This window comes from Erinaceus europaeus, chromosome 1 (genome assembly GCF_950295315.1).
Source record: "Erinaceus europaeus chromosome 1, mEriEur2.1, whole genome shotgun sequence".
NCBI lineage: Eukaryota > Metazoa > Chordata > Mammalia > Eulipotyphla > Erinaceidae > Erinaceus > Erinaceus europaeus.
This window is the reverse complement of record NC_080162.1, coordinates 26,878,156-26,901,537: the sequence shown is the minus strand read 5'-3', so window position 1 is coordinate 26,901,537 and position 23,382 is coordinate 26,878,156. Positions and strand designations below refer to the sequence as shown.

At 43.9% G+C, this 23,382-nt stretch overlaps 1 protein-coding gene across 2 annotated transcripts in view; it reads right to left on the bottom strand.

Annotated features, from left to right (window-relative positions):
• POLR3A (RNA polymerase III subunit A) overlaps positions 1 to 21,429 on the bottom strand; it is a 68,511-nt gene extending 47,082 nt beyond the window's left edge. The window contains exons 1-10 of one of the 2 annotated variants that reach the window (XM_060206172.1): positions 21,252 to 21,429; positions 15,115 to 15,250; positions 14,507 to 14,644; positions 13,629 to 13,800; positions 10,573 to 10,727; positions 7,909 to 8,148; positions 7,627 to 7,789; positions 7,322 to 7,458; positions 2,825 to 2,928; positions 153 to 294 (exon numbers count right to left, since the gene is read on the bottom strand). In XM_060206172.1, coding sequence (XP_060062155.1) covers positions 153 to 294; positions 2,825 to 2,928; positions 7,322 to 7,458; positions 7,627 to 7,789; positions 7,909 to 8,148; positions 10,573 to 10,727; positions 13,629 to 13,800; positions 14,507 to 14,644; positions 15,115 to 15,250; positions 21,252 to 21,295 — 1,431 coding nt within the window. In that variant the 5' untranslated portion in view covers positions 21,296 to 21,429. The remainder of the gene's footprint in view (positions 1 to 152; positions 295 to 2,824; positions 2,929 to 7,321; positions 7,459 to 7,626; positions 7,790 to 7,908; positions 8,149 to 10,572; positions 10,728 to 13,628; positions 13,801 to 14,506; positions 14,645 to 15,114; positions 15,251 to 21,251) is intronic. The other variant, XM_060206118.1, reaches the window with a different exon arrangement.
• Between the last annotated feature and the right edge of the window lie 1,953 nt (positions 21,430 to 23,382).

Here is a 23,382-nt window from a genome sequence, read left to right as displayed (position 1 = left end):
TCTAGCCAAAAAGTGAGAAAGGAAATCAAAAGTTCTAAGAATGTAAGATTAAAAAAAAAAAGTAATTTGACGTTTAACAGATTGGGATCCAGCAACATACACACAGAATATGTCTAACTGCCAGAAACTAAGAACAGTAATCTCTTCCTTACCAGATGTGCCATGATGCTCAATTTGTGCAGTGAGGGCTGCCGATTGAATAACACCACATCTCCATCTATGAGGTGTCTCTCTACGATGTCACCGTATTTGAGCTCCTGAGCCATCTTTTCTCTGTTTCCATATTTCAAAAACCTTAACGTAAGAAAGCAAACATTATCTCTGAATTTTCCCACTAGGTCTTTCTTCACTGCAGAATTCGGTGTCTAAATGATGACATGTACATGAAGACAAACTGACTGGAATATGAATATATTAAAGGAGGCTGGGGAATTGCACCAAAGCAAAAGAATAAAGGACTCTGGGGCTGGAGGGAGTGGGGGCTGGCCTCCAGGTCCTGGTGCATGATGGTGGAGGAAGACCTGGGTTGGGGGTCAAAGAGTTTGGCAGAAAACTGAGAAGATATCAGACATGGACCAAGAGCTGTACTATAAACAATTTAATCATCCCAAATTAAAAAGAGAAACTAGAGCAGAAATACAGAGAAGAAAAATAAATAAATAAATAAATAAATAAATAAAGGGCCAGGTAGTGGTGCAGCTGGTTAAGTGCACACATTACTACAAACAAGCTGAGTTTCAAGCTCCTAGTCACCATCTGCAAGAGGAAAGCTTCACAAGTGGTGAAGCAGGTCTGCAGGTGTCTCTCCCTCCCCTTTCAATTTCTGGCTCCCTCCCCTTTCAATTTCTGGCTGTTCCTAATCAATAAAGACAATAAAAACAAATAAATTTAAAAAATTTAAAAAACAAATAAATAGGGGGCCAGGAGGTAGCGCAGCAGGTTAAGCGTACACGACGCAAAGCACAAGGACCAGCAAAAGGATACTGGTTTGAGCCCCCAGGTCCCCACCTGTAGGGTGGGCAGCTTCACAAGCGGTGAAGCAGGTCTGCAAGTGTCTTTCTCTCCCCCTCTGTCTTCCCCTCCTCTCTCAATTTCTCTCTGTCCTACCCAACAATAACAACAATAATAATATCAGCAACAACAAAAGAAAAAGAATAGCCTCCAAGGAGCAGTGGATTAAAGCCCCAGCAATAACCCTGGCGGCAAAAATAAATAAATAAATAGATAAGGCTAGGGAGACAATATAATGCTTATGCAAAAGACCTTTGTGTCTGAGGCTGAGATCCTCAGTTCAGTCCCCAGCACCACCATAAACCAGAGCTGAGTAATGCTCTGGTGTCGCTCTCTCTATTAAAATATGAAGAAAGCATGTCTTGTGACAGATGTGGAAACAGGAACTGGGAGCATTGGCTCCCAGTTCAATCCCAGGTGTTGTATTAATTAAAGTGGTAGTCGGGCTTTGTCTCCTCTCTCTCCTTCATTCCCTCTCTCTATTTCTATCTCATTAGAATAAATCATATACAATAAGTAAATGATGTGTGTGTGTGTGTGTGTGTGTGTGTGTGTGTGTGTATCATAGAATCAAAGTAATAACAGTTTCTCCCATAGGATCCTGCTAATAAATCCTCTCATAAAATAAAAAGGCACTGGTTCATTTCACTGTGAAAAGCCAAAGTCCGGCGGGAATAGATAGCATAATGGTTATGCAAAGAGACTATCATGCCTGAGGCTCCCAAGTCCCAGGTTCAGTCCCCTGTACCACCATAAGCCAGAGCTCAGGTAAATAAAACAAAATTAAAAATAAATAAATAAATAAGAAAGTTTAGAAGCAAAGAAAAATTAAACTGAGGTAATCCAAAACCCATTAAAAAAAAGAAAAGCCAAAGTCGGTGAAATGAATGCCGCTGTAGAATACAAGTGGGGTTTTGGTGGTGGTACACCTGGTTGAGTGCATAATTGCAATGCACAAGGACCTAGGTTCAAGCCCCCGGCCCCCACCTGCAGAGGGGAATTTGGGATAAAAACAACCTATATATATAGTTTTGTTCACTTAAATCCAACAGTATTGAATGTTAAGGAATGATCAAACAGAGCAAATAATGTACCTAGGCTCACTGCCATTGAGTGGATGTTTTCCACAGGCTAAAATATCAAAAACTGGGCTGGGTAGTGGTGTACCTGACAAGGGGCAGCCATCACTATGTGTAAGGACTGGGTTCAAGCACCCTGTCCCAACCTGCGGGGGGAAGACTTCACAAGAGGTGGAACAGAGCTACAGGTGTCTCTTTCTCCCCCTTCCTTCTCAATTTCTCTGTATTACAAGGGAGAAGGGGGGGGGGGGACAGGAGAAAGGCAGCAGCCACTGAGAGTAGTGGATTCAGCATGTAGGCACTGAGCTCCAGCAATAACTCTGGTGGCATTTTTTTTTTTCTTTTCCTCTAGGAATATGCTGGTGCTTGGTGCCCGCACTATGAATCCATTGATCCTTATGGCGATTTTTTTTTTAATTGGATTGCACAGAGAAAAACTGAGGCGGGAGGGAGAGACAGAGAGGGGGGAAAGAAAGAGAGACACTGGCATACCTACTTCACTGCTTGTGAAGTGAGCCCCTTGCAGGTGGGAAGCCGGGGGGCTTGAACTGAGATCCTTATGTGGGTCCCTGTGCTTCATACTGTGTGCACTTAACCTGGTGCACCACCAACTGACCCCTGCAATTTTTTTTTAAGTGAAAAACTGCATTTTTTAATTGTATTCTGTAGCTCCTGGTGATAAGAAGTTATGAGAAGGCAGTTACATCCAACTAGATCGGGTGGGTAAGCATTACCTTTTCATTTGTGTATGTCTCTGCTGAATAAAATTGGCTCCTGGGTGAACTTCAGGGCCATTTTGAACCAGTTTCCTCAAAAAATGGATGTTTGCTTTGTTTACCTGCAAAACCAGCACAAAACACAAGATAACATTAGGTTTCTGTAAGTTAACACACTAGTAAGTTGTTACTTTTAATTCTATGAAATCAAGTAGCATCCTGGAGTCTAAAGTAGTGTGAACAAGAGCAATGGGCTAAAAAAAAAAAATTAAAAAAAAAAAAAAAAGCAATGGGCTGACACACAGAAGCCCAGGGTCCAAGCCTGAACCAAGTCACTCATTTTGTTAGGTGACATGGCTAAGTCCTTTTCTGGCTTTTGGTTTCCTTGTCAATAAAAGAAAGGATCTAGAACGTCCAGCAAATTCTGTGATGCTAGATCCAAGGGGGTGGTGGGTGGTAAGTAACTACATCTCCAGTGATTCAGCATAGACTTTCAAGGTCTGAAAGTCACATTACAAACACTTTAACCTCTTGGACAAATGTCTTGTGCAATACCATTATTTATTTTTTTCTTGGACAAATGTCTTATGCAATACCATTATTTATTTTTTTACTATTTATTACTGGATAGAGACTGGGAGAAATTGAGAGGGGAAGAGGAGGTAGAGAAAGAAAGAGGCAGAGAGACACCTGCAGCCCTGCTTCACCACTTATGAAGCTTTTCCCCTACCAGTGGGGACAAGGGGCTTGAACTTGGGTCCTTGTGCACTATAATGTGTGAGCTTAACCAGGTGTGCATCCACCTGGCCCCTTTTAACATCATTATCAGTGAAAGAAACTCTATCTCTTTAGTAATTGTTGGGTAGTATGCCGGCTCCTCCCAGCTTCTGTCTCTAATCCTAGCACCATATGCCTGTGTGGGATTGGTTTGATCCCACTAAAAGATGTGGTCTATTTACATAAATCACTTTTATATTTACATAAAGCACCACCCTCCCTCCAGGGCATTGGTGGTTCTGTGGTAGAATTCTCATCTGCTCCGCCCCCTCTCCTTGTCACACCCTGATTTTCCACCACTCCCTTTTCACTCCACCCTCTCTATGTCACATCCTGTTTCCACCCTACTTGGTGAGTATAAATACAGCTGCTCTTCTGATTAAAGACACTTGGAAATTGTTTTCCGGCTCCGAGAGTCCCAGAGTGTATCTCCTGCAAAGTTAGTGATCGGCTCCAGTTGAGTTCTCTCCAACCCAGAGAGCACTTGCTCAGGAAGAAGCACCCTCATGCTATCCCGGCAAGTAATCTTACTAGGACACTTGATACAAGCTAAACAAAGACAGTCTGGTCTGGGCCAATTATGATTCTCAAGGTTAAGAAAATATATAGGGGGGGGGGCAGTAGTGTAGTGGGTTAAGCGCAGGTGGTGCAAAGCACAAGGACTGGCGTGAAGATCCCGATTTGTGGCCCCGCTCCCCACCTGCAGGGGAGTCGCTTCACAGGCGGTGAAGCAGGTCTGCAGGTGTCTATCTTTCTCTCCTCCTCTCTGTCTTCCCCTCCTCTCTCCATTTCTCTCTGTCCTATCCAACACCAATGACAATAATAATAATAATGATAAACAACAAGGGGAAAAATAGCCTCCAGGAGCAGTGGATTCATAGTGCAGAAACGGAGACCCAGCAATAACCCTGGAGGCAAAAAAAAAAAAAGAAAAGAAAAGAAAATACTTATTGGGGGCCAGGCAGTAGTGTAGCACGTTAAGCACACATGGCGTGGCATGAAGCAGAAGGACCAGCGCAAGGATCCTGGTTCCAGCCCTGGCTCCCCACCTTCAGGGAGGTCACTTCACAATCGGTGAAATAGGTATGCAGGTGTGTTTCTTTCTCTCCTGCTCTCTGCCCTCCCCCCTCTCGAAATCTCTATCCAACAACAAGAGCATAATAACAAGCCAACAAAAATGGCCTCCAGAACAGTGGATTCATAGTGCAGGCACAGAACCCCAGCAAGAACCGTGGAGGCAAAAAAAGAAAATATCCACTTTTTATCAGGTCTGCAGTGCGTAGTCTACACCTGTTGTTTTGCCGGTTTAACAGTGGTACAGCCTTTCTGGCGATGTATCAGTAATGTTAAAATACTCAGTTGTGGCCCAGGAAGTAGGTGGCACAGTGGGTTAAGTTTGAGTTTGGTCTCTAGTATTTCCTATGCCAGAATGATGCTTTGGTTCTCTAAAATGATTAAATCTTTCTCTCTCTCTTAAATAGAAGCAGAGAGGCAGAGAGAGATTTCACAGCACCAAAACTTCCTCAGTGCAGCATGGGCTGGGCTCATGAACATGGCAAAGCAGCACACTACCCACGTGAGCTACGTGGTTAGCCCAATAAATAAATCTTGAAAAAAATATTTAGTCGGATGGGGGGATAACATAATGGATATGCAAAAGACGTTTGTATCTGGGGCTCTGAAGTCCAATACTTAGTCCCCCTACCACCATAAGAGCTGTGCAGTGCCCTGGTAAAAACTAAAAATTATTTAAAAAATAATTAGTTAGGGGCTGTGTGGTGGTGACCTGGTTAAGCCCACATGTACTATGTACAAGGACCTAGGTTCAAGCCCTTGCTCCTCTCCTGCATGGGGAAAGCTTCATGAGTGGTGAAACAGTGCTGCAGGTGTCTCTCTCATCTTTTTTCCCTCTCAACTGCTCTCTGTCCTATCAAATAAAATAAATTTTTTAAATATAAAACAAGATTAAAACAAATATTCAGTCTTTGACTCAGTGACTTTTTGTTGATATTTATTTATTCCCTTTTGTTGCCCTTGTTTTATTGTTGTAGTTATTATTGTTGTCACCGTTGTTGGATAGGACAGAGAGAAATGGAGAGAGGAGGGGAAGACAGAGGGGGGGAAAGAAAGACACCTGCAGACCTGCATCACCACCTGTGAAGCGACTCCCTTGCAGGTGGGAAGCTGGGGCCTTGAACCAGGATCCTTATGCCGGTCCTTGCGTTTGCACCATGTGCGCTTAATCCAATGCGCTACCGCCCGACTCCGAACTCAGTGACTTTAAGGTTTTAAAAATAATACTCTGGGGCCAGGGGAGGAGCTTCATGAGCAATAGCGCAGTACAGTAGGGGCCTCTCTTCCCCTCTATTTCTGAAAGGAAGGAAGGAAGGAAGGAAGGAAGGAAGGAAGGAAGGAAGGAAGGAAGGAAGGGAGGGAAGAAGGAAGTGGGGGGCAGGTGATGATGCACGTGGTTAGGCACACACGTTATAATGAGAAAGGACTCTAGTTCGAACCTCCAGTCCCACCTACAGGGGGAAGCTTCATGAGTGGTGAAGCAGTGCTGCAGTTGTCTCTCTACCTCTCTATCTCCTCCTTCCTCTCAATCTCTGTCTCTAGCTAATAAATAAATAAAGAGAGACTATGATAAAGCATTGGACCCTCAAGCATGAGGTCCCAAGTTCGGTCCCTGGAAGCACATGCACCAAAGTGATGTCTGGTTCTTTCTCTCCTTTCTCACTAATAAACAAAATCTTTCTTTTTAAATTTAAGTATTTATGTATTCCCTTTTGTTGCCCTTGTTTTATTGTTGTAGCTATTATTGTTGTTGTTGTTGGATAGGACAGAGAGAAATGGAGAGAGGAGGGGAAGACAGTGAAGGGGAGAGAAAGACAGACACCTGTAAACCTGCTTCACTGCTTGTGAAGCGACCCCCCTGCAGGTAGGGAGCCGTAGGCTTGAACTTGGATCCTTATGCCGGTCCCTGTGCTTCACGCCACGTACACTTAATCCGCTACGCTACAGCCCGACTCCCCTTAAATAAGTTTTTTAAAGATTTTGTTTATGGGAGCTGGGCGGTAGCACAGTGGGTGAAGTGCACGTGGCACAAAATGCAAGGACCGGGGTAAGGATCCCGGTTCGAGCCCCCGGCTCTCCACCTGCAGGGGGATCGCTTCACAGGCGGTGAAGCAAGTTTGCAGGTGTCTGTCTTTCTCTCCCGCTCTCTGTCTTCCCCTCCTCTCTCCATTTCTCTGTCTTATCTAACAATGATGATATCAATAACAACAATAATAATAACTACAACAACAATTAAAAAACAAGGGAAAATAAATATTTTAAAATTTTTTAAAAAAAGAATAGGAAAGCTAGGGAGGGGATGGGATATGGAGATCTGGTGGTGGGAACTGTGTGGAGTTGTAACCCTCTTATCCTATGGTTTTGTCAGTTTCCTTTTTATTTAAAAAAAAAAATCATGATATGTGAACCAATATGGGCAGATATGCAAAATGATAAGACCTGGGGAAAATAACATGCAGCAGAACAAAGTACTTATTTAACGTATACATGCATATACGATTAGACACAACTGGCTGTATATATTGTAGAACACACACACACAAGAAACAAACTAGAAAGACGTATATACAAACTAGGGTTTGGGTGAGTTTTTTAGGCAGTTTCTGTTTGATGCTTGGAATCTCAAAGTACAACGTAAAAGACTGAATCCAAAACAAACTTTACCTTCTCAGGAAAAGTTAGAATTTTGGCCACATGAACTGGTACAGCCACCTCATCAATTCGAAGGTTGGGGTCAGGTGAGATGACTGTTCTGCCAGAAAAATCCACTCTTTTTCCAGACAAATTGCCTCGAAATCGACCTATATAAATGAAAATATGTCACAGGACTCCAAGGCACAACACATGGTGTTTGGGAGTAGCATGATCAAGGGGGGGAGAAGCGGGCGGGGGAGCCAGCAAGATAAAATAAACATTACTCAAAAAGAGAGACAACAGGCTGTTTCCTGTACATTTTGTCGGAGACATACCCTGTTTTCCCTTCAGACGCTGGACAAAACCTCTGGTCCATTTCTTTGGTGCCATATTGAGGGGGATGCCTGAGAGCTCACTGTTAATGTACAGGGCACACTGCAGCTGCAGAAAATCCCAGTCTTCCATGATCATCTGGGTCTTGGCTCCAGATATTCGATGCTAAAGTAGAGCAGAGAAATGAACAAAACAAGCCCGGTCAATCAGACTTCTTGATCAGGAACGTTTGCTACATAAACTCCCAAATATAGGACTTGGAAATTCTAATGGCAAATACCGACCTTTTTAATCACATCATTTAGGAAAATGATCTCGGTCAGTTTCATGGTCAAATCATCTTCATTGGTACCGGACTTCAAGTCACTCACGACAGAGGGTCTGATACACAGAGGAGGTACTAAAAGCCGTGTGAGAATCAAATCAGAGGGTTTTCCAGCTTCTGGGCTCATCAGAAGTAGAGGGACATCTTCAGCTGGGATTCGTTTAAATAAATTCAAAACTACTAAGGGATTCAAATTTTCCTGTAAAAAAGATAAAATGCCAACGTATATGAATCTTTCAAGGCATGGGCGAGGGTGTCCTTTCTAACCTACCTGCCAGTTAACTTAGAATAAGTGCAAGTGGTGTAAGCGGTGACAGATTCCTGTTGATAACACACAATGACCATGTGCAAGCAACCTGAGCTCAAGTCCCTGTCTTCAACTGTAGGCTAGAAGCTTCACAAGTGGTGAAGCAGTTCTTTCTCTCTCCCTTTCAATCTCCCCTTCCCTGTGTTTCTGTCCTAGTAAGAAAAAAAAAAAAAATGGGGGGGACAGGTGGTGGCATACCTAACTAAGTGCTCACATCACAGTGCACAAGCACCCAGGTTCAAGCCCCTGTTCCCCACCTACAGGGGGAAAGCTTCACGAGTGATGAAGCAGGGCTGCAGGTGTCTTGTCTGTCTCCCTCTCTATCTTCCCCTTTCCTCTCTCTCTATCCAATAAACAAATAAATAAAAAAAAAATTTTTAATGCTGTTTAAAAAAAAAAGGAAAAAATTGGTCAATTTTTGTTTGTTTAGTCTTTTATCACCAGGATTCTCCGAGGCCCAGTATCTATACAGTAACTCCACTGTTCCCAGTGGTTGATTGCTTGCTTTTTCTTTTTCTGACAGAAGTGGAGACGGACAAAGAATGGAGCAAGAGATATCTGCTGCACTACTCCACTGTTTGTGAAGTTTATCCCATACAGGCTAAAAATGAGTGTTTGGATCTAGCTGCCTGTGAATGGCCATGTGTATATTCTATTAGGTGTGCCAATGCCTGGCCCCAAGAATTCATGTTTTGATTCTCAAAAAATCTCTAAAGCAACTATTTTTTTTTTAAGAATTTATTTATTTATTCATGATAAAGACAGGCTGAGAGAGAAAGAACCAGACATCACTATGGTACATGTGCTGCCAGGGATTGAACTTGGGACCCAGACATCACTCTGGTACATTTGCTGCCAGAGATCAAACTCAGGACCAACCTCCGACGCTTTATCCACTACACCACCTCCCAGACCATAGCAACTACTCTCGTATTCTATTTTATAGTCGAGAAAACTGAAGTCCAGGTTGGGTCATGTGTATGAAGTCACACAATAAGTAAACAGCAGAGATAGGTTTTAATCTCAGGTCTGACCCAAAGTCAGAGTTCTTAAACCACTATCCTAAAAGCCCCCTCTAGAGTGTCAGCCTGTTAAACCAAGGTATGAAGGATAGAGAGGTGTGGCAGTGAGGGAATAATGCCTTGAAATGCTAGCTTAAAGAGTTGCTTTTGGGGAGGCCAGGCGGTGGCCCACCGGTTTAAGCACAGTGCTCAAGGTCCCAGGTTTAAGCCCCTGGTCCTTACCTGCAGGAGAAAGCTTCACAGGTGGTGAAACAGGGCTGCAGGTGTCTCCTTGTCTCGCTCCCTCTCTCTCTCTCTGTCTCCCCCTTCCCTCTCAATTTTTGTCTCTACCCAATAATAAATAAATATTTTTTTTAAAAAAATACTTGTTTTTGAGTGGTCCAGGAGGTTGCACAGTGGATAAAGCATTGGACTCTGAAGCATGAGGTTCTGAGTTCAATGCCTGACATCACATGTACCAGGGTGATGTTTGGTTCTCTCTCTCTTCTCCTTTCTCACTAATAAATAAATAAATAAAATCTTAAAAAAAAAAAAAAAAAAGCTGTTCTTGGGTATAGGGTAGATACCATAATGGTTATACAAACCTGAGGCTCCCAAGTCCCAGATTCATCCCCCTGCAGCACTATTAAGCCAGAGTTGAGCAGTACCCTTTTTTTTGTTTTGTTTTGTTTTTTTTTAAAAAAGCACTGCTGAACTATGGCTTATGGTGGTGCTGGGGACTGAATCTGGGACTGTGAAGTCTAAGACTTTTCCCATAACCATTATGCTGGCTCCCTGGCCCTAAAAATCAAGCTAAATGCCCTCACTATACTTTTCCATGGGAGTGACTTTAGCAGTCATATTAAAATCAGAGTAACTTCATTTAATAAAAGTGCTGGAGGTTGTGAGGACACCCTTCACCACATGTGAGGACCCTTCACCACACGGAAACATCATGCAGAAGAGCTTACAGGTGGTGGAGGAATACTGTGGTGTCTCTCCTTTCTCATTATCTGCAAAGACTTTTTCTCATATCTCATTATCCAGGTGAAGAACAGGTTCTCATAGAATATGCTCCATCTATACAACTACAGTTAAACAATGAAACATAACACACTGCCTGTGTAACTAAAAACCCACTAGCTGCAAGGCCAGTTCACATTAATCTTCATGCTAAACACTTGTGGCATGAGGTGTTCATGTGGTCTGACTTTTCACTTTGAAAGAAGGTGTGTGCATCGGAGTGAGGAGAGAATGTCCTTATGTGTGGTGGAGGGGAGGCAGCCAGAGAGTGGGTGGGTGGTGTCAGGCTCACCTGCGTCTTCCCCAGCAGAGGTTCCACTTCCTTGTTATGTTCAATGGCTGTTTCGAAAGACTGGAGGAAATTTGACACAATAGGATCCACCACTTTTTTGTTGGTCTTGTATTTCTCATGAATTATCTTCAGCAATCCACATTTTTTGACAGTACCTATTAAGAGTTAGAAAAATTGGAAGTCGGGCAGTAGTGCAGCGGATTAAGCACAGGTGGCGCAAAGTGCAAGGACCTGCGTAAGGATCCTGGTTCGAGCCCCTGGCAACCCACCTGCAGGGGAGTCACTTCACAGGCAGGGTTAGGGTTAGGGCTAGTGAAGCAGGTCTGCAGGTGTCTTTCTCTCCCCCTCTCTGTCTTCCCCTCCTCTCTCCATTTCTCTCTGCCTTATCCAACAATGACATCAACAACAACAATGATAACAACAACAATTAAAAAAAAAGTTCAGGGAGTCGGGCTGTAGCGCAGCGGGTTAAGCGCAGGTGGCGCAAAGCACAAGGACCTGAGTAAGGATCCCGGTTCGAACCCCGGCTCCCCACCTGCAGGGGAGTCGCTTCACAGGCGGTGAAGCAGGTCTGCAGGTGTCTGTCTTTCTCTCCTCCTCTCTGTCTTCCCCTCCTCTCTCCATTTCTCTCTGTCCTATCCAACAACGACAACAACAATAATAACTACAACAATAAAACAACAAGGGCAACAAAAGGGAATAAATAAATAAAATAAAATAAATAAAAATTTTTTAAAAAAAAGTTCAACAAAAGGGAATATTAAAAAAAAAAAAAAGAAAAATTAAGTCCATGCGCAGGGGTAGATAGTATAATGGTTATGCAAAGAGACTCATATCTGAGGCTCCAAAGTCCCAGGTTGAATCCCCTGAACCACCATAGCAATGCTCTAGTTAAAAAAAAAGGAAAGATTAAGTTATTGGCTTGGCTCACCTCAAACTGCTACAGCAATGACAGATGCTAAGTTTTTTACTTAATAGTGCATTAGTATGAGGCTCTAAAGCCTAATATACAATTAAAAAAAATAAGCTGGTATATACGGAATAAAACTAATAAAAAGGCTGCCAGAGGGCTGGGCAGATTCATGCTTGAGCTTCCCAGATTTCAGGTGCAACAATTAGCACCACCTTAAACCAGAGCTAAGCAGTGCTCTGGTTTCTCTCTATATCTTTTTCTTCATACCTCTTATTAAAATAAAATAAAGTTCAAAAATATAGAGAGAAAAGGGAGTCAGGCAGTAGTGCAGTGGGTTAAGTGCACATGGCGCAAAGCCCAAGGACCGGCGTAAGCATCCCGGTTGGAGCCACCAGCTCCCTACCTGACAGGGTGGTCGCTTCACAAGCAGTGATGCAGATCTGCAGGTATTTATCTTTCTCTCCCCGTCTTCCCCACCTCTCTCAATTTCTCTCTCTCCTATCCAACAATGACAACATCAATAACGACAAAAATAAAAAAAAACAAGGGCAACAAAAGTAAATAAATATTAAAAAAAAAAAAAAAAAAAATATATATATATATATATATATATATATATATATATGGGGGGAGAGAAAGGGCGCATAAAGGAAAAGAAAAAAAAAGTTGTGAAAAATGCATAATGGTTATGCAAAATATTTTAATGCCAGAGGCTCTGAGGTCCCAAGTTTTACTTTTTTAAAAAATTTCTATTTATAAAAAGGAAACACTGACAAAAAAAACATAGGATAAGAGGGGTACAACTCCACACAATTTCCACCACCAGAACTTCATATCCCATCCCCTCCCCTGATAGCTTTCCTATTCTTTATCCCTCTGGGAGTATGGACCCAGGGTCATTGTGGGTTGCAGAAGGTAGAAGGTCTGGCTTCTGTAATTGCTTCCCCGCTGAACATGGGTGTTGGCAGGTCAATCCATGTTGGTCTGCTTCTAAGACCCCTTCTGTTTCATTGCTTGACTGTGGTCTATTTACATAATCATTTTCATTGGTTTAATCCCCACTGGTTCACTCGCTTTTTCCTTCTCCCCACACCCTATCCTATGTACTTCCTCTACCTGACACTTCCGCCTCAGGAGATATATAGGAAGCTTTGTGATTAGAGAATAGCTAGATGGAACTGCATTCCCACTCAATAAAGATTGAACTGCGTTCCCAGCTCAGCCATGAGTCCCTGGTCGTCTCTCTCCCGCCCGCAAAGCTAGCCCGGCAAATCCATACTCCCAACCTACCTCTCTCTTAGGTCCCAGGTTCTATTCTGGCACCACAAGCCAAAGCTGAGCAGCATTCTGGTTAAAATAGGTATTAACTGATTAACTAAACAGAAAAATTAGAATGGGCTACCACCAAACCCTTTATTTTTACTTTTTTTTTTTTTTTTGCCTCCAGGGTTATCACTGGAGCTCAGTGCTGGCACTATGAATCCACTGCTCCTGGCAGCCATATTTTTTCCATTGTTGTTTTTGCTGGATAATTAAAATAATAATTGTTGCTGGGTAGGACAGAGAGAAACAGAGGAGAGGGGAAGACAGAGAGGAAGAAAGATAAGACACCTGCAGACCTACTTCACTGCTTGTGAAGCAAACCACTGCAGGTGGGGAGCTGTGGGCTCGAATCGGGATCCTTGCACTTCGTACTATATGTGCTTAACTTGGAGTGCTACTGCCCAGCCCGTATTTTTTCATTCTTAAACACGTATTTATGTTAAGCACATGTGGCGCAAAGCACAAGGACCGGCGTAAGGATCCCGGTTCGAGCCCCTGGCAGTGAAGCAGGTCTGCAGGTGTCTATCTTTCTCTCCCCCACTGTCTTCCCTTCCTCTCTCCATTTCTCTCTGTCCTATCCAACAACAATGACATCAATAATAACTACAACAATAAAACAAGGACAACAAAAGGGAATAAACAAATATTAAAAAATTTTTAAAAAATTAAAAAAAAAAACAACACACGTATTTATGAAAGAAGCAGAGTACCATTCTGGAGCATGAGATTGCACTTGAGACCTTATGCTTATGAGTCTAATGCTTTACCCACTATGCCGCCTCCTGGGCCACACCCTTTATGTCTTCTGCATCCTACTCACCATTAAAAGCACCACAATGATAGCAGATGTTTTTCTTTCTGCACTTATCAGAAATTTTCTTCTTCAGACCTCGCTTCTGGAGGTAGGTCAGGCCAGGCCTCTTTAGATAATCCAGAAACTGCTTCTTCTCCTCCTGGGACAGCATGATGTGGCAGCAGGTTTTACAGATCATCTTTCATAAAATTCAACAAATCACATGAAAGTTAGCACACTCAAAGCTAGGAAGACTTTTGAATAACTTTTAATTTTTTTCTGTGTGCTATTCTGCATTGCTTGAGTTCTTTCCTTTCTTTTTTTTAAAATATTTTGTTAAGTTTGCAATAGTGGCAAAGAGAAGTTGAGAGAAAGAGACAGAAGGAGGAGGGACCTGCAGCACTTTCACCAATTGTGAAGCTTCCCCTCTGCTGGTGGGGACTTGGGACTTGAACCTGGGTCCTTGCACACTGTAATGTGTGAGCTTAATCAGGTGTACCATCGCCCAACCCAGCTTAAATTATTTTCTATAAGGAACATCTACCACCTACTCAAGGAGACTCAAGAAATAAAAAATATTTTTAATGTTTTTATTATTTTTAATAAGAGAACTACAGAAAGGCAGAGAGAGATACTGTCAAACTCTGGCTTATGGTGGTGCTAGGGATTGAACTTGAGACCTCAGAGCTCAGGTATGAGAGTCTTTTTACATAACCGTTATGCTATCTCCCCAGCCCCAGAAATAAAAAATCTTTAAGACATTCATTCAGTGGCTGCCACAGTGTGTTTTGTGTATTTTCCCTAGAGGCACCCTACCACTGTTAGCAATTCCTAAGGCCACACCACAGTCTCCCAATTAACAACCTCCAGGTTTATGTCTTGGAAACTAACACATGCATGCTTACCTGTAAGATGCCTATAACTGCTCTGAAGTACCCCACATGAAAGCACGGCAATTCCAAGTCAATGTATCCATAGTGGCCCAGACAGTCGGCCAAGTTTTTCCCACAAGTTTCACAAGGACGGTCCTTTTCACTTGTTCCCTTTGGAGAGAAAAATGACCAGTAATCAATGCAAACCATTGGAAAGATAAGTGAGGCCAGTCCACACAGGTGACCAGGTAACTAAGAATCAGAATCACCTGAGAAACTATCGTGTATTCCTACCTTACTGACCAAAGCCTAGAGCCACTGCCTCAGCTGGAGCCAGGCTGGGGGAGGAGGGAGATGGAAAGAAATCATGATTTCTAATCTGATAAGGCAAAACACAAGAACTGAGCAGTCTAGGAGGCAGTGCATTGTCTGGAGTATTGGACCTAAAGGCATGAGACCCTCCTGAGCTTGATCCCTGGCATCCCGTGAGCCAGTGATACTCTGGTTCTCTTACTTATGCTGATGAATAATCTGTCTACACACACCCACCGTAACTGGGGTGATGTCTTACCATGTTCTCTTACTTATGCTGATAAATAATCTGCGCACACACACACCCCCTAGCTGGGGTTATGACTTACCATTCTATGGTCAAGCACCCCATACAGCAAGGGGGCATGGTTGTTGTCCTGACTGTAGAGGTTCTTACTCACAACCTGGATGTGAGCCTGTTGGCGCATCTCTTCAGGTGACTTTATTCCGAAACAGATGTGGCTTCTGGAATGGAAAGAAACAAAGCAGCAATGACATCAAGGTCACTTATCAAAAATCGTGATTAAATATTGCACCAAAGTGGTGGAGAATGAAAGCAGCAATGACATCAAGGTCACTTATCAAAAATCGTGATTAAATATTGCACCAAAGTGGGGGAGAATGAAAGTCCAAAAAGGATGATAACGATAAAGGACCTAGTCGGGGTTGTACTGTTATATGGAAAACTGGCAAATGTTATGCATGTAGAAACTATTGCATTTACTGTCAAATGTAAAACATTAATTCCCCAATAAAAATAGTGATTAAACATGTGACCAATTCTCACCAACCTCAGTCTTACAACTCTACTTCTATTAAATATATTCAAACTATTTTTCCTTGATAGGAAACATTTCTCTTCCCCACTGGAATCCACTTTCCACTCTTGCTACTAAATAAATGCTGCCCACTAAGTTCACCAAGTCCACCTCCTTGGTGTTAAATTCAGTAAGAACTGTCTCATTTCATTTCTCTGTAGAACTGGCAGATGCCTCCTTTCTGACTTCTCATTTAAACACTTTTTCTTGGTGTTTCAGGGCATTGAATTTTCTTTTCTCCCGAGTGTTCCTTTTTTTTTCTTAATTTTTTTTAATTTACTGAACTAGAAACAGAAATTGAAAAAAAAAAAAAAAAGAAAGAAACAGAAACTGAGAGAGGAAATGGGGAGATAGAGAGACAATTGCAGACTTGCTTCACCACTTGCAAAGGTTTTCCCCCTGCAGGTGGGGACTAAGGACTTGAACCTGGGTCTTGCACATGCACTGTAACATGTGCGCTCGACAAAGTGCACCACCACCTAGCTCCTAAGTATTCCTTCTTACGTCTCTTTTACCATTTTTTCTGTCATCCCTTAAATATTGGCATCTCTCCTTAGCCAGGACTAGAATCTCATCCTCTTTTCATCCTACACTATGTTCCTGATGGCTTGTGTCACTCAGGCATATACTAATATCTATCTATCTTCTACATATAGCCAAATATGTCTACTCAGAGGCCATACAGGGGCTAGGACAGCATAGTTATTACGCACAGGACTTTCATGCTTGAGGCTCTAAGGTCCCAGGTTCAAGCTCCAACACCATATGCCAAAATTGAGTAGTATTCTGGTCTTCTGCACTCACTCACTCACTTACTCAAACTCTATCTCAAAATAACAAATTAAATAAAAAATATTTAAAAATCAATAAAAAACTACAGACCATATAGGCACCTCCTACTGGATACCCCATGGGCACCTCAGATTTGACATAGAAAATAGAATCTAGGGGTCAGGTGGTGGTGCATGTGGCACAAAGCACAGGGACCGGCGTTAAGGATCCCGGTTCCAGCCCCGGCTCCCCACCTGCAGGGGTCGCTTCACAGGTGGTGAAGCAGGTCTGCAGGTGTCTATCTTTCTCTCCCCCTCTGTCTTCCCCTCCTCTCTCCATTTCTCTCTGTCCTATCCAACAACAAACAACATCAACAATGGCAATAATAACCACAACAAGGCTACAACAACAAGGGCAACAAAAGGGGGAAAAAATGGCCTCCAGGAGCGGTGGATTCATGGTGCAGGCACCGAGCCCAGCAATAACCCTGGAGGGTAAAAAAAAAAAAAAAAAAAAGAAAAAAGAATCCATTATTTGCTCAAATTTGCTCATTTGAAACAGGAAATGGTAGGGTAGGGGTAGATAACATAATGGTTATGTAAGGAGACTCTCATGCTTGAAGCTGTGAAGTCTCAAGTTCAATGCCCTGCTCTACCATACGCCAGAGCTAAGCAGTCTTTTAATTAAAAAAAAAAAAAAAATAGGTGACAGTTCCTGTCAACATGCAAAACTTCCTCCCTGCAGGTGGAGATGGGCCTTGAACATGGGTGCTTGAGAATTGTAACAAGCACAAGCAACCAGGTGCTTCACCACCTGGCCCCCAACATTTATTTATTTACCTACTGCATAAAGACAAAGAAAAACCAGGAGGAAGGGGTAGACAGAGATACCCACATCATCACTTCAGCATTCATGAAGCTTCCCCACTGCAGGTCGACTGACAAACACACACCCATCCTTGCATATTGTAACATATACGCTCTACTGGGTGTGTCATTACCTGGCCACTTAGGCTGAATTCTTACTAAGAGGGACCATATCATAATATGCCCAAGAGCTTAAACATCTGAAGCAGAAACTCTCTGGTCCATGTAATGTAGGGGATGGATCTTATGCTTGAGTGTATTAAGTTTATTCGCTGTGCCTCCTTTACATCTTAACAAAATCATTGAGGTAGTATAAATTGCATCTGAATAGGCTGGGTGTTGGTGTGGGTCTAAGGAACCTAACTGGAGTAGATTCATCCAGGTCAGACATCTGTTCTCCACTTCAGTGACTGACAACTATCTACGCAACTGCTCAAGAAATGATGGGGCAGTGTGTGAGGCTCAGGAGGTGGACAGAGTGCCTGAGCTACAAATACAAGGCTTGATTCCTGACATTAAATGTACCAGAAACCTGAACTGGAATTGGCGTACTGCACCAAAGTAAAAGACTCTGGGTGGGGTGGGGGGAAAATACAGGCCCAAAAAGGATGACAGAGGACCTAGTAGGGGTTGTACTATTATATGGAAAACTGGGAAATGTTATGCATGTACAAACTATTGTATTTACTGTCAAATATAAAACATTAATTCCCCAATAAAGAAATTAAAAAAATAAAATGAAATCACAGTGTGGTCCGGGAGGTGGTGCAGTGGATAAAGCATTGGATTCTCAAGCATGAGGTCTTGAGTTCAATCCCTGGCAGCACATACATAAGAGTGATATCTGGTTCTTTCTCTCTCTGTCCTTCTATCTTCATGAATAAATAAAATCTTTTTAAATAAATAAATGTACCAGAATGACACTCTGATACTGTCTCACTGATTAATAAATAAGCTAATTAAAAAAAAAAAAAAGACCTTCTAATAGGCTGGAGAGACAACGTAATGGTTATGCAAAAGACTTTTCATGCCTGAAGCTGTAATGACCCAGGTTCAATCCTCAACACCATCATAAGCCTAATATACTGTGCTCTGGTGTCTCTCTCCCTGAATCTCTTTTATTAAAGTAAGTAAAATATTTAACATTTTAATAAAAAAATTTTAAAGGCTCGGGCAGGGGTAGATAGCATAATGGTTATGCAAACAGACTGTCAAGCCTGAGGCTTCTAAGTGCCAGCTTCAATCCCCTGTACCACCATAAACCAGAGCTGATCAGTGCTCTGGTAAAAAAAAAAAATTAATAAATAAAGGCTCATCATTGCCTACATGATTTCTCTTTTCTGCTACCAGGGCTTTGTACCTGTGTGACTCCTCTCTCACTGGGTAGATTCTGCCCCCGCCCCCAATAGAGACTTAGAGATAAAGAGGGAGAGACACCATAGCACTGCTCTGCCACTCACGGAACTTCACCTTAACATGATGTTCCCATGTGGTGCCAGGGGCTTAAACTCAGCATGGTAAAGAGTGCACTGTGCCGGCTGAGCTATCTCCTAGTTCCCATAGATGACTGTCAAACAGTCTCGAATATCCGTCTGCATCCCCATCAACAATACTTCCTCCCTCCAGTTATTTCTTTTAGAAGGCTGGCTGTTCTGCTTTGTTCCACCTGAACATCTTTCCCATTAGGTCTTCTCAGAACTCCCTGAGCCTACACTTGCCTTGCCTTTGCCTCTATGGTAACCAACCTTAACTTCTCCAATTAGAAAAGTTCTTATGGGGCCAGGAGCTAAAGCAGCAGGTTAAGCGCACATGGCATAAAGCACAAGGACTGGCATAAAGATCCCAGTTCAAGCTCCTGGCTCCACACCTGTGGGGCGAGGTGGGGGGGAGGGGAGTGGGGTTTGTCTCTTCACAGGTGGTGAAGCAGGTCTGCAGGTGTCTATCTTTGTTTCCCCCTCTCTGTCTTCCCGTCCTCTCTCTCGATTTCTGTCTGTCCTAGTCAACAGCAATAACAATAACAAGGGCAACAAAAAAGGGAAAAAGTAGCCTCCAGGAGCAGTGGGTTCTTAGTGCAGGCACCCAGCCCCAGGGACAACCCTGGAAGCAAAAAAAATCTCTGGTCTACAGATGTCTCTCTGTCTCTCTTCCTCTCTATCGCCCCCTTCCCTCTTGATATCTGGCTGTTTCTATCAAATAGAGGTAATAAAAACACTTTTAGCAGAGGGTAGATAGCATTAAGGCTATGTAAACAGACTCTCATGCCTGTGGCTCCAAAGTCCCAGGTTCAATCCCCGGCACCACCATAAGCCAGAGCTGAGCAGTGCTCTGGTAAAAAAAAAAAAAAAAAAAAAAAAGAATTAAAGAAAAAGATCTCATTAATAACCATGGGGTGGGGCAGGAGTGGCGCCAAGCATGAGGCACTGAGACTGATACACCACATAGCTTGCCAGAGTGATGTTCTGGTTTTCCTTCCTTTTCTTTCTTGCCTTCTTTTAATAAATCTTTTAAAAACATCATTAGTGGAGCTGGGTAGTATACTCGGTGAAGCTCACATTATTACCAAGCTCAAAGACCTGGGTTCTAGTCCCTGCTCCCCACCTGCAGGGGACTGAAGCTTCATGAGCAGTGAAGTAGTGCTCCAAGTGTCTCTTTTTCTCCCCTTATCTCCGCCCTCCCTATTCTCTCTGGCTCTATTCAATAAATTAATTTTAAAATAAGTATATTACTCCTCAAAAATATACATAAACATCATTAATATGTCAAAAGCCTGGGGCCAGGTGATGGGGCACCGGATTAAGCACACACAGTACAAAGCACAAGGACTCACATAAGCATCCTGGTTCAAGCCCCCGGCTCCCTACCTGCAGGGGAGTAGCTTCACAAGTGGTGAAGCAGGTCTGCAGGTGTCTATCTTTCTCTCCCTCTCTGTCTTCCCCTCCTCTCTCCATTTCTCTCTGTCCTATCCAACAACGACAGTAACAAGGGCAACAAAATGGGAAAAATGGCCTCCAAGGCGCAGTGGATCACAGTGCAGGCACCAAGCCCCAGAGACAACCCTGGAGAGAGATATATTTATCAAATGCCTACCACTGGGGCGAGCACACAGTACCTCTATGTCTGCTGCAACAATAATTGATTCATTACTTTTTGTAACTTTATTTACTTATCTGATAGGACAGAGAAATTTAGAGGGAAGAGGGAGAAAGGCAGAAAGAAACCTGCAGCCCCGCTTCACCGCTAGTGAAGCTTTCTCCCCGCGGGGGGGGGGGGGGCGCGGCGGCGGAGCCTTGAACCCAGGCCGTTCCGGACTGTAATGTGTGCGCTTAGCCCTGACTATTTTTCTTTAAGGACAGGCCATGACCTAGTAAACAAGCGCTAAGGAAGACCCACGATAGCAGCTCCGTTTCTGACACCACCTGCGGGGCAGCCCTCTACACCACAGACCCCCTTCGCCTTTCTGGTCAGCAAATACTCTTGTGCTCTGCAGCGAGACCAGAATCAGACACTGTCCCCGCGCCACACTGCTCCCCACGTTTTTACTGGAGAAAGGTGTGTGGGGAGGGGTTCTGTTTGTTTGTTTACCAGAGCACGGATCAGCTCTGACTTGTGGTGGTGCAGGGGACTGAACCTGGGATTTTGGAGCCTCAGGCAAGGGAGTCTCTCTTTGCAGAACCAGCATGCTCTCCAGCCCCGGCCCGTCAATCATCTCTCGACCCCAGGACACTTCGGCTTCATGGGCTTCGGCCCATGGCGCCTGCACCGCCAAGGCTCTCACCGCCACCCCACCTTCTCCCAACAAGTGCAGAGATCACCACCCCCTGGAAATGCCTTCTTTCCGACTCATCTTCTGGGGCTCACCCTGATATTCGGGAGCTCTGGCTCTGCTTTAGCACAGACTCCTGCCCCACTCCACCCCCCCCCCCACCTCCCTTCTCGACCCAGGGACCCAAACTTCACACCCTTTTGCCCTCATTTCGCTCTGCCGTTTGGCCACGGTGACGCCCGTCTTACATTTTCTTGGCCACATCTGTCTCCCGGAACTGTTCCTTCACCATGGTGACGGCTGCTGGGGCGCACTCCTCCAAACCCGAAGCCGAACAGAGGGCGCACCCCTGCCTCCCAGGGGCGCTTCCACACTCCTTGCAGATGCAGCCGCCGCTTCTGTCCGGCCGCCGTAGTGCGCCCCCACGTGTCCGTTTCCTCTTCCGCTACTCGCTGGCCCGGTTGTCTGGCAAGAGCGCCTGAGTCCGCCTTCTTCTTGCACTGCCATCTGGCAGCACCTCTAGGAACTGCAGGGGTTTTTTTGTTTTATTTTTTTCTTTTTATTCTATTTAATTTTCCCTTTTGTTGCCCTTGTTTTTCATTGTTGCTGTATTTTATTGTTGTTGTAGTTTTTTATTATTTATTTATCCCCTTTTGTTGCCCTTGTAGTTATTGTTGTTATTCTTGATGTCATCGTTGTTGGATAGGACAGAGAGAAATGGAGAGAGGAGGGGAAGACAGAGGGGGAGAGAAAGATAGATACCTGCAGACCTGCTTCACCGCTTGTGAAGCGACTCTCCTGTAGATGGGGAGACGGGGATCGAACCGGGATCCTTATGCCGGTCCTTGCGCTTTGCGCCTAGTGCGCTTAACCCGCTGCGCTACCGCCCGACTCCCCTGTTGTTGTAGTTTTTAAAGTCGTCGTTGTTCAATAGCACAGAGAGAAATGGAGAGAGGAGGGGAAGACAGAGAGGAGGAGAGAAAGACACCCGCAGACCTGCTTCACCACCTGTGAAGCGACCCCTCTGCAGGTGGGGCGCCAGGCTCCAACTGGAATCCTTACGACCTACACCCGTCTCTCTTCCTATCTCCTTCTCCCCTCTCGATTTCTCTTTGTCTCTATCCAATAATAAAAATAACTGAATTAAATTTGAACAGAGAAAGAAGAGGGAGTCTGGGAGGTAGTGCAGTGGTAAAGCTTTGGACTCTCAAGCATGAGGTCCAGAGTTCGATCCGTGGCAGCACATGTGCCAAAGTGATGTTTGGTTCTTTCTCTCTCCTATCTTTCTCATAAATAAATAAAATGTCGGGCGTAGCAGTGGGTTAACCGCACGTGGCACAAAGCGCAAGGACCTGAGTAAGGATCCAGGTTCAAGCCCTCTGCTCCCCACCTGCAAGGGAGTCACTTCACAAGCAGTGAAGCAGGTCTGCAGGTGTCTATCTTTCTCTCCTCCTCTCTGTCTTCCCCTCCTCTCTCCATTTCTCTCTGTCCTATCCAACAATGACGACGACATCAATAGTAATAGTAACTACAACAAGGGCAACAAAAGGAAATAAATAAATAAATATTTTTTTAAAAGACTGTTTATCAACAGAAGATAGATTAATAAGATTTGAGAAAGAAAACCAGAGCATCAAGGCCAGGCTGAGGGCACATATTACGATGTGCAAGGAGCAGGGTTTGAACCCCTGGTCCCCCCCTGCAGGGAGAAAGTTTTGCAAGTGGTAAAGCAGTGCTACAGGTGTCTGTCTGTATCCCTCTCTATCTTCCCCTACCCTCTTGATTTCTGGCTGTCTTTATCCAATAAATTTAAAAATAATACTTTTTTTTTGTTCCTGGAGACCATTTTCCCCCCCATTGTTGTTGTTGTTGGATAGGACAGAGAGAAATGGAGAGAGGAGGGGAAGACAAAGAGGGGGAGAGAAAGAGAGACACCTGCAGACCTGCTTCACCGCTTGTGAAGCGGCTCCCCTGCAGGTGGGGAGACTGCAGTAAAAATAATACTTTTAAAAAAATAAATAAATTGGGAGTCGGGCTGTAGCGCAGCTGGTTAAGCGCAGGTGGCGCAAAGCACAAGGACCAGCATAAGGATCCTGGTTCGAACCCCGGCTCCTCACCTGCAGGGGATTTGCTTCACAGGCGGTGAAGCAGGTCTGCAGGTGTCTATCTTTCTCTCCTCCTTTCTGTCTTCCCCTCCTCTCTCCATTTCTCTCTGTCCTATCCAACAACGACAACAATAATAACTACAACAATAAAACAACAAGGGCAACAAAAGGGAATAAATAAATAAAATAAATATTTAAAAAATAATAATAAATAAATAAATTTACTTTTTTTTCCTTTGCCTCAAGGGTTATCACTGGGACTCAATGCCTGCAC